Consider the following 10,603-nt stretch of genomic DNA (forward strand, 5'->3'; position numbering starts at 1 on the left):
ACGAATCCTCTCCCCCTCGGTGCCAACTGTGGACTAGGAATTTCCCCAAATTGATATGGGACATTGGTTAAACTTTTTAACTTGCGAGATATTCATTCAATGAAGAGTTAGTTATTAAGCACCTGCTGGCTTCCCTAACAAGAGCTTTATTTCAGGGGGTTTATACTCCAGTGGGGGAGACAGGGAGCCTACAAGAAAACAAAACAATACTATTATAGATGGTGAGGTAATGTCATCCGTCCGTGGGAAGGAATGTCATCAGGGAACCAACAAGCATGGGGCTTAAGAGTAGCTGGGTGAAGGAGGGGCATTGTATACGGAGTGGATAGGGATATCCTTTTTGAGGAGGTGGAGTTTGAGGTGAGAGACAGAAGTAGTAAAAAGTAGCCAGACCAGGGACACCTGGGTGGCCCAGTCGGTTAAGTGCCAACTTTAGCTCAGGTCATGATCTTGCAGTTCACGGGTTCCAGCTCCACGTCGGGCTCTGTGCTGACAGCTCGGAGCCTGGAACCTGCTTCGGATTCTGCGTCTCCTTCTCTCTCTGCCCCTCCCCCACTTGCGCTCCATATGTCTCTCTCTCGAAACTCAATAAACATTAAAAAAAAAATTGTTTTTAAGTAGCCAGACCAAGCGCAAAGGCCTTGTGGCAGGACGTGCTCGGTGTGAGTGAAAAACAGAACAGAAGCCATGGAGGGTTGATGAGCCAAGAGAGAAGAAATGAGAGAGGCAGGAGCCAATCCATTCTGGTGGGACAAGGGAGTTTGGATTTTATGCTAAGAGTTTGGGAAAAATGTTGATGGTTTTGGAAATTCCTACCGCAAAATAATTCAACCAATCGAAAAGGCCCCTATAAGAGATCTATGAAATTTAAGGAATAACGTCATAAGTAAACACCCACGTACCCTTCTCTCTCACCCTCCCCAGACACTGTTTCTCACTCCTCCAGGGAGGTCGCTATGATCCTGAATTTTAGGTTTTGCAACCTTTGCATTTCTTCCTCTTATTACAAAAATGGACACGTGTTGTTTGGTTTTGCCTCGCTCGGATCTTCACATAAATGGAAACATGCCGGGTTTGCTTTCCCGTTCAACCTCACGCTTGCCAGAATGGGCCACATCGGTGCATGTAGCTGCGGGTTCTTTGTGTTCATGGCTGTGTAATACTCCACTGGATGATGCTGTCGTGGCTCACGCTTTTTCCTGGTGCCTGGCATCACTCGGTTTTCTCGTGTTGAACCAACCCTATGTTCTGGGGATAAACCCAACTTGATGGTGATGTATTATGTAATTGTCTGCTTTTAACGTTTATTTATTTTCGAGACAGAGAGAGACAGAGCATGAACGGGGGAGGGTCAGAGAGAGGGAGACACAGAATCCGAAACAGGCTCCAGGCTCCGAGCTGTCAGCCCAGAGCCCGACGCGGGGCTCGAACTCACGGACCGCGAGATCGTGACCTGAGCTGAAGTCGGCCGCTTAACCGACTGAGCCACCCAGGCGCCCCTGTAATGGTCTGCTTTTAAAAAGACATCGTGGGATTCCATTTGCTAATGTTTTGTTTAGGATTTTTGTTTGTGTGCACGTGGATCAGATGGGCCCGTCATTTTCCTCTCTTGCCTTGTCCTTATCTACTTTAGGGATCAAGGTTATACACTCCTCATAAAATGACTTGGGGGAGTGTTTCCTCTTCTTTGAGTCTCCAGAGCACTTGTGTAAGACAGATAAAACCACATAAGGGTCTGGTAAATGCAGCTACCGGACTGTCATCCTTCCGCAGCCCCACTTTTTTGGCCCAGAGTCTTGGTTTCTTTGGGGACAACCTTTCTTGCATGTACCCCAACCGATACCCTCCCTCCCCCAAGAAAAAACAAAGAAAACACATACCCACCCACCCAGGAAGCATCTCAAATTGAAATGCTCACCGCTGGGGTGCCTGGGGGGCTCAGTCAGTCAAGCGTTAGACTTCGGCTCAGGTCATGATCTCACGGTTCGTGGGTTCGAGCCCCGTGTCAGGCTCTGTGCTGACAGCTCGGAGCCTGGAGCCTACTTCGGATTCTGTGTCTCCCTCTCTTTCTCTGCCCCACCCCCGCTCATGCTCTGTCTCTGTCTCCCAAAACTGAATAAACGTTTTTTTAAAAAATTAAAAAAAAAAAAAAAAAAAGGAGAAGAAATTCTCACCACTTACTTAGAAAGCTGTGTTTCTGGTTTCTTACAGGTGGGTCCTTAATTCAAGATTTTAGTATGAAGAATTGTTTCCCAGCCTGCCCTGAGCACCCCAGGTAACAACAGGTAGATGCTTCTCTTAAGTAGTTAACAACTTTTCTTGAACACCCAGGTGTAGAATCACTCACTTATCCTTGAGGGCAGCCTTGACCATGAGCCGCGATGGGTCCATGAGTCTGGCTGAGCTGGGACCCTAGTCTGCCTGCCAAGGCTGCCCTGTTTTAAGGACGTGTTGGAAACTATGTGATCCAAATCCTCCGAGCACAAAATTAGCTTCTTTCCATATTTTTGAAAGGGAAAGAACATCATGCTAAATATAACGTGGGTCAGCAAGCCAGAAACAACATAAACAGCCATCAGCTGCGGCTCGGGAGCTGGGTTTCCACATCCCTGGTGAACCCAACAGGATCCTGGGCTCCAGAGGGAGCGTGCAATCGACGAGCGATGTTGAGCGACCATTGGAAGCGTAACCCTGCCACGAACCCAAAACCCAAAAACCTTTATTCCATTTGTTCATTCTAAAGGCACCACAGGCCCGTTTCTGTTTCCAGTCCTTAGTCTCCCAGTAAGAAAAAGACAACAAAAATCATTCTAATCCCACAACACACACACACACACACACACACACACACACACACACAACTAAAACCACCGTGGTATGCATAATTTGAGTGTTTTGAAATTTAATATAATACATTAAATAGTGTTTGTGTATCTGTTTATGTATTATGGAGGGCCCCAAGCCATTATAATATCCAACACCATGTAATCTTTGCCCCCCTCGTGGGTGGTCTCACCCCATTGGCAATGCAAGCTTTAAATAATATTAAATAACAAACCTTTCTCTAAGGACTGACTCTTGTGCTGGTCACATACAGTTCTCGGTGCTTTATGTATCTTTCCTTGTTCACTTATCAAAACTCTCCTATGAGATGAATACTAGAAGGCTTTTATTTCCCCTTTACAGTGGTGGATACTGAGGCACGGGGAGGTTAAGTAATTTGCCCAAAGTCACACAGCCAGGAAAGTAGAGTGAGGATCTGAGCTCAGGCAGCCGGTTTCCAAACTGGCTCCAAAGTTCCTGTTTAACCACCAACCTATGTTGCCTTGCAACAATACGTTGTTCTGGTTGTAACACCTTCAAGATACAGAAATTGAGTGAAAGCTACACGCTCCAAGCCCTCTCCGTTCTCGGAAGCAGTCGTTGCTAAATTAGGAATGTGCCCCTCCTCTGAGATTTTTACAAACATGTTTGCATGCGTGAAAATATTTTGTCTCTTTGTTTTAACGTAAGAAGGATCCAGTCTTCCTTCCCATGTACTCATATATACATGTCTGTGTATGGAATTTTTAAAATTATAACCACACTGCACGTGCCAGTTTTTTTTTTTAACCTTGTCTGACTTTAAAACGTATCATTAGCCGGCTTGAAACCGTAATTTAATAAGCACACGTACCATATTTTATTTAACCAGATGCAGATTATTGGCTATTTCAGTAGCTTCTAGTTTCCCACTGCTACAAAGCTCTGATGAATATCCTTGCCCTGTACATAAGTCTTACAAGTTGGAATTACAGAGCCCAACGGTATAAGCATTTTGAAATTTTTCATCCATAAATGCCAAAATTTGCCACTTAGAAAAATTGTATGAAATGACTTATCCCAATACCATTACCCACACTGGGTGTTGGTGCCTGTTTTCAATCACTTGACAATTGAACAGGCCCAAATGTGTGAATCCTGACATTTTCATCTCTGTCGGTGACTCTCATCTGAGGCTTGTTTTACTCATGTGACAGGATACGGCGAAGCTGGAGTTGAGAGAGCAGGGAAGGTGGAATGTTAAAGTGGCCCCGATCACTGGTTTAGAAAACACACTGTCAGCCTCCCACGTTCAAGGCCTACCTGTAGGGCCCCCTAGCAGGTGCTCAGTAATGGGCTTTTTAATCTGCTTCCCACACCAGCTTCAGGCTGAACCTTTACCCCCAGAGCCCCCGCCCCGCCCCTCCCCTGCCGGTCTCATCTCAGATCCATGTGGCAGAACCGCCGATCCCCTCATCCTTTCCTTTGCTGGCTGTGAGTGATATTGTAAGAAACAAATACCCTTGTGTATACGGTAGACTTTTCAGCTGGTCCCACCGCCACTGGCTGCAGCGGAATGGATCCTTGTTCAGTGCCCTGCACGCACGCACATACATGTTCACACACCAGGATGCGTGCATATATGCATACATACAAATACACGTAGGACAGCACGAACAGGGTGCAGACCCTATTATGTGAAGTGGGACTTCTCTCTCAGGGAGACTTTCCATAGGACACACACCTACCGAATTCCAGCTACTATACTTTCTTCCCATTTTGTTGTTATTCCTTGTGGGCTTTTTCCTGCTGTCCCGGAAGCCCCACCAGCCCTTAACTTGCTCACCAGTATTTCTCCAGTGCCTAACACTGCTTAGCAGATGCGCAAGAAATATTTGTTGAGTGCAAAAAAGAAGGAACAGACCTCAAGCCGATAAAGGATATTATCCCAAATATTTTTAGAGTATTTTTTAACAAAGTGGCCAGTTTCAGATGGAGCCCATTGTTTGATGAGAAAATATCTCTGCGGCGTTGGATTTCAAGTGGCCTGGTTAGCCGTCCTTCTGGAAAGATTGGAAAGAATGCACAATTGAAAACAGGACCTTGCCCAGCCAAACATCTGTCAAGTTTTACTGTTCTACAAAGGTTGCTGTCCCGGGAATAACGTTCTGAGGAGCAGTTAGCCAGGAAGGGCGCTGCTCGCTGGTCCTCCTGGCCCCTGAGAGTGTTCTCAGCTAAACCTTCAGGAGACTTGCTTGTCTTGCTCACTCTTCCCGACAACAAATGGTTGTGGAATCCCGGGATGAGGGGCTGCTCCCTTTAGCACGGAGTCTCCGAGCCACATCGGGGGAAGAAGGTGTCTCATCCAGCCGGGCACAGCAGCTATGATGAGGAATGGGCAGGCTTCTGCTCCTTTAAGAAAAGCAAAACCCCGGAGCACCTGGGTGGCTCAGTTGGGTAACAGTCTGACTCCGGCTCAGGTCATGATCGCACGGTTTGTGCGTTCAAGCCCCGTGTCAGGCTCTGTGCTAACAGCACAGAGCCCGCTTCAGATCCTCTGCCCACCCCCCCCACCCCGAATCTCTCTGCCCCCCTGCGCACATGCTCTCTCTCTCTCTCTCTCTCTCTCTCTCTCTCTCTCTCTCTCAAAAATAAAATAAACATTTAAAAAGGAAAACAAAACTCCATATGGCCGAAGGGAAGCTAGTCTCATAGGATGGCTTCAGATGGCCTCTGTTCATTTCATTCAATGAATCAGCAAACGTGTTTGGAGTCCCTTTATGTCCCAGGTGCAGAGATAAAGAGGATGTGTCACAGGAAGAGAGAGACTGGCCACAGCCACTGCCGGGGGCTTGTGGGAGCCCACAGAAAGGGGCAGCTGAGCAGGGGGGACCAGAGAACAGCAGAGATGCTAGAGGGGGGGTGTGCGGAGAAGGGCGAGGTGAGAGATGGTGGGGGGAGGCAGTCACGGGCGTGATCCTAGGAGCCTGGATTTTCTGCTGCAGGAAATGGGGAGCCATCGAAGGTGGCGGCCGGACCGCAGGCTGTGCGGACTGGGACGTTTCACTGACGGATGCCCGTCACCCAGGCGATTTGGGTACCGCTACTGACCACGGCTCAGGCTCCCCCTCGTTCTCGCTCCTCGCCGGACCCAGTGAGAGCTCAGACTCTACCGCACTTTGTTGAATTCCACAAACTGTTTCAAGGACCCGGAGCTCTGACCTTTCTGGTCTCCTGCATGGAAAGGTCCGGCTTTTCCTTTTCGGGCGGGGTAGGCGGGTCAGCCCTCCTTCCGCAGGCTCACAGAAGGAGCCGAGCGCAGCACGTAAGACATCTGGAATGCATCAAAGGCGAGGCCCCGCCAGAGCCCGTGGCTCCGTCCTGCTTCGTGGCCACTTCAACAGTACAGCCGCTGTGCTCACAAGAGCGTCTCAGATCCGAACTGATCTTCCCCTCTCCTCTTTCTGCTTTCTCCTTCCAGACCTCTCGGCCGCAGCCGTCCACACAGGATGCCTCGAACTTGCCCGAAGCCATCCCTCGAGAGCTCAGCCGCTGTTTCTTTGGGGTGGCCCTAGGGATTTTGTGCAGGGCGTTGAGCGGGTTTTGGATTGCTTTGGCTGCTGCTGCTGCCCTTATCTATTGATTTTCTTCCTTGGAGCCTGGCCTTGCCCTGCGGGCCCCCCCCCACCCCCCACCCCGGCATGATGGCCCAGTCGAAGGCCAACGGCTCCCACTATGCGCTGACCGCCATCGGCCTGGGGATGCTGGTTCTCGGGGTCATCATGGCCATGTGGAACCTGGTGCCCGGGTTCAGCGCCGCCGAAAAGCCGACCGCCCAGGGGAACAACAAGACAGAGATCGGCAGCGGGATTCTCAAGAGTAAGACCTTCTCCGTGGCCTACGTGCTGGTCGGGGCTGGGGTGATGCTCCTGCTGCTCTCCATCTGCCTGAGCATCCGGGACAAGAGGAAGCAACGACAAGGCGAGGAGATGGCCCACATCCAGCACCAGGTGGGGGCCGAGCCACATGCCCCAGAGGAAGACAGGTGAGGACTGGCCCACCCCCCAGACTGTGGGGGGAGGAGGTGGGGGGACACATGCGTGGGCACACTCTCAGGGCTCCCCGAAGACACCATTTGCGTCTGGGAGACTCTAGGAGACCGCCCCTTTAGTCTAGGGGTAGAGTCTCCCCCCCGCCCCCACTAAGGCTCTGTACAGCTATTTCTAATTGCCCAAATAACTGTATTCTTCTATCCCGGAGAGTCCCAAATAATGTAGTATGAATGGATTACAGAGGTACCAAGATTCTGACACCCGCAGGGAAGATGCATGGGGCCTGGGGTGGCCAGAGCCACATCAGGCAGACGGCTCGTCCGTTCACCCCAGCATGCTGTGCGCACACGCCTTGCATCGTAAAGGTTGGGGGGCGGGGGCACCTGGGTGGCTCAATCGGTTAAGCGTCCGACTTCGGTTCAGGTCACGATCCCATGGTTCATGAGTTCAGGCCCCGCATCAGGCTCTCTGCTGTCAGCACAGAGCCTGCTTTGGATCCTCTGTCCCCCTTGCCCTCTGCCTCTCCCCCCCTACTCTCTCTCAGAAATAGACATTAAAAAAGAAAATTAAAAAGAAAAAGAAAAGAAAAGGTTGGGAAGCAGCATCCTGTTGGACCAAAAAACGCCACAAACACGTTCAAGGGATAAGCAATAAATTGGGGAATAGATGATAAAGGTTGACATCCCTACTATAGAAAGAGCCCTTCCAAATAAATGTGAAAGATGCACACACCAATGGGGAAATGGACAAAAGATACAAGCAAGCTTTTCATCCATGTTCAGACAATAGATGTTCAACCTCATTAGTCACGAGACACAAACAAATAGGTATCATTATTCTTTGCCTATCTTAATGGCCAAGGCAGACAGCCCCCGGTGTTGGAGAGCTGTAGGGAAATGGGGGTGTTGATTGACACAACCCTTCCGAAGGGGAGTTTCATAGTAAGAGGAGGTATTGAGGATGCGTGGACCTATCCATTCTGTTCCCGAGAGCCGATGCTTGGAAGGTCATCACACAAGTGCAAAGGAATTTGTACCCATCTATTCACCAGAGCATTGCTTAGAATAGCAAAACCTGAGAAACAACCTAACCATCATTCAGGCTAAATCATGGCACGCCCATTCAGTGGCATTCTACGCAGCCACAGTCGATCTACAGTTACTAACGTGGGACCACGTATGCACCACGTTGAGAAAAGGAGGTTTTAACAGCATCTTCGGTAAGGTCCTAATCTCATCAAATGTCGCAGCTGTGGGATTACAGACGAGTCTGGAAAAGTGCACAGCAGAGTGTTAGTGGTTGTGTCCAGGTGGAAGGACTTGGGATGGTTTTATTTTGTGCATTAGGTTTTCCCGTGTTGTTTGGATTTTCTGCAAGTTTGTTATCTTTCTAGTGGGAAGGGAGTTGTTTTCAGTTTGGAAAAATTCAGTCCATTTTCTGATAAAAGATCGTGCAGGCGTATTCTAGAAAACTTAGGAAATACAGAAAAGAACAAAGAAGGGAAATCAGTCCCCTGTAATTACCACCCTCGCCATGTGAGTGCTCATGGCCGTGAGCACACGCATGGCTAAGGGACACGAGAGGAAGGCCTGGACAAACAGTGAGGGTCAGATGTCAGCCATTATCACCCAAAGGTTCAAGTGTATAAAAAACACCACCAACAACAACCAGCACCCTGACTCTCTGGTTTTCTCTTTCAACAGTCAAATGAGAGTAAGCCTGAGGACCTGACCTGTCTTTTAAGTCTTGTAGTGAACTTGGAAGACAAAAATCACAGAATAACTTGCAATACATATAAATTTTATATCAGATACTCATTCTCTACCTAGGGAAAACCATTTTGCTTCAAATCGGCAGCGATTTCATGCACATTCGTGTTGCCTCTGGCCAAAGGACCCAGCAGGGCACCAGAATAGCCCATCCCGCATGTGGTTAAGTGGGAGGCTTAAAAGCAAAGGGGGCTTAATACGTCCTTGTGTTAACGCTTCCAGATAAGACAGTGTAGTCATTGAGAGTGTGGTGTTCTGTGCCTGCTCTCCCGCTTCCTCGATATATGACCAAATCACATGACCTCGATGTGTCTGCTTCCCCATCCACAAAATGGGTACAGTGATAGTACCTAGCTCACAGTGTTGTCAGGAAGATGAGAGTGGTTGGTATGTGTTAAGGTACCTAGAACAGCACCCGACTCCTGTAGGAGGACCCAGTGCTGACACAGGATCTGGAGCTCATCTACCTGTGATTTTCAGGGGCATGAGTCCGTGCTAACCCTCTCCTTGTCGCTGTGTGTTATCTCGCAGCCAGGAGGAGGAGGAGGAGGCCTCCTCAAGGTACTATGTCCCCAGCTACGAGGAGGTGATGAACACAGACTACTCAGAGGCGAGGGAACCGGACCAGAACCCGAGGATGAGCATCTCTCTCCCCTCCTACGAGTCCTTGACGGGGCTCGACGAGTCGAGCCCCACGGCAGCCAGGGCCAACGCGGAGACCGGCGCAGGGAATCCCCCCGACAGGCAGAACTCCAAGCTGGCCAAGCGCCTGAAGCCGCTGAAAGTGCGAAGGATTAAATCCGAAAAGCTCCACCTCAAGGACTTCAGGATCAACCTCCCGGACAAAAACGCCCCTGCCCCCTCCATCGAGCCGTTGACTCCCCCGCCACAGTACGACGAAGTCCACGAGAAGCCTTCGGACGCCCGGCCACCTGACTGACGACCTCGCTCCGTGTGTCCTTCCGGTTGCTCACCCTCCACACCACGGACCCCCAGTGAAGCCACTTCAGCTGCAGTCGAGAAGCGGAGGGGCCGGGTGCACCCAGAGCGATGTGGCTGGGGGTGGGGGATGGGGGGGTCCCGGGACTAGGGGGTGACTGACGTCCACAGAACCTCACCTAGCAGGTGCGTCCGAAAGAGCCGCCGCCTCGGGCCTCGGGCCTCGGGACGTGCACCCCGCCGGGGCCGCCGCGTAGGCACCTTCCCTGTTGTTCCTCCCCCGACTCGGAGTTGTTGGCGACAAGCCCCTCTTTCCGATCAGGAGAGGACCCCCGAGCGGCTGGTTTAGGTTGTGATTTTTGTTTTGCTTCCACTAGGACTGTTTTGTGTCAAAGAGAAAACAAGTTATCGTGCCTTTGCTTTCCTCACTGGAGTCCTGAGCTGTGGGCAGGAGATGTGACTCAGCCTTATAGAAAGGACACGGGGCCGGTTCGTGAATGAAGACAAACCAGGGGCTGAATGATTGGGGGCGGGGTGGGGGAGGAGGGAGGCCCAGGGTGGGTGGGGGGGCTCTCTCAGAGTCCCTGAAGCCATCCACTCTCTGAGGGTCCAAGGCCCGGTGATGCATTCCATCAGAGTCTTTCCTGGCTCCCTCTCCTAGTCTCTCCTGTGTAAGGGCAAAAAAGGAAAGCATACTATGAGACGCTCTGTTCCTTCGAAAATGCCATGCAACTGAGCTTTTTATAATAAAATATTTTATATGGACTACACTCGGATGCTGAATTCCTGCAGCGGCTTTTCCAAAACACTGGCTTGCTTCGAGAGAAACACCGCTGATCATAAGAATTGCTAACATGCAGGGGCGCCGGGGGGGCTCAGTCGGTTGAGCGTCCGACTTCAGCTCAGGTCGTGATCTCGCGGTTTGTGGGTTCGAGCCCCGCGTCGGGCATGCCGACGGTTCAGAGCCCGGAGCCGCTTCCGCTTCCGTGTCTCCCTCTCTCTCTGCCCCTCCCCTGCTCGCACTCTGTCTCTCTCTCTCCC

At 50.6% G+C, this 10,603-nt stretch overlaps 1 protein-coding gene across 8 annotated transcripts in view; it reads left to right on the plus strand.

The window, feature by feature from the left end:
* Window positions 1-10,332, plus strand: part of TMEM51 (transmembrane protein 51) — a 55,645-nt gene extending 45,313 nt beyond the window's left edge. For 4 of the 8 annotated variants that reach the window (XM_053203965.1, XM_027060363.2, XM_027060366.2 and 1 more), the window contains exons 2-4: window positions 2,212-2,275; window positions 6,284-6,847; window positions 9,155-10,332. In XM_053203965.1, the coding sequence (XP_053059940.1) occupies window positions 6,504-6,847; window positions 9,155-9,563 (753 nt within the window). In that variant the 5' untranslated portion in view covers window positions 2,212-2,275; window positions 6,284-6,503 and the 3' untranslated portion in view covers window positions 9,564-10,332. Of the gene's footprint in view, window positions 1-2,211; window positions 2,286-6,283; window positions 6,848-9,154 lie in introns of all 8 variants that reach the window. The other 4 variants (XM_027060362.2, XM_027060364.2, XM_053203951.1 and 1 more) reach the window with 2 other exon arrangements.
* Window positions 10,333-10,603: the final 271 nt, after the last annotated feature.

This window comes from Acinonyx jubatus, chromosome C1, assembly GCF_027475565.1.
Source record: "Acinonyx jubatus isolate Ajub_Pintada_27869175 chromosome C1, VMU_Ajub_asm_v1.0, whole genome shotgun sequence".
NCBI classification, from domain to species: domain Eukaryota; kingdom Metazoa; phylum Chordata; class Mammalia; order Carnivora; family Felidae; genus Acinonyx; species Acinonyx jubatus.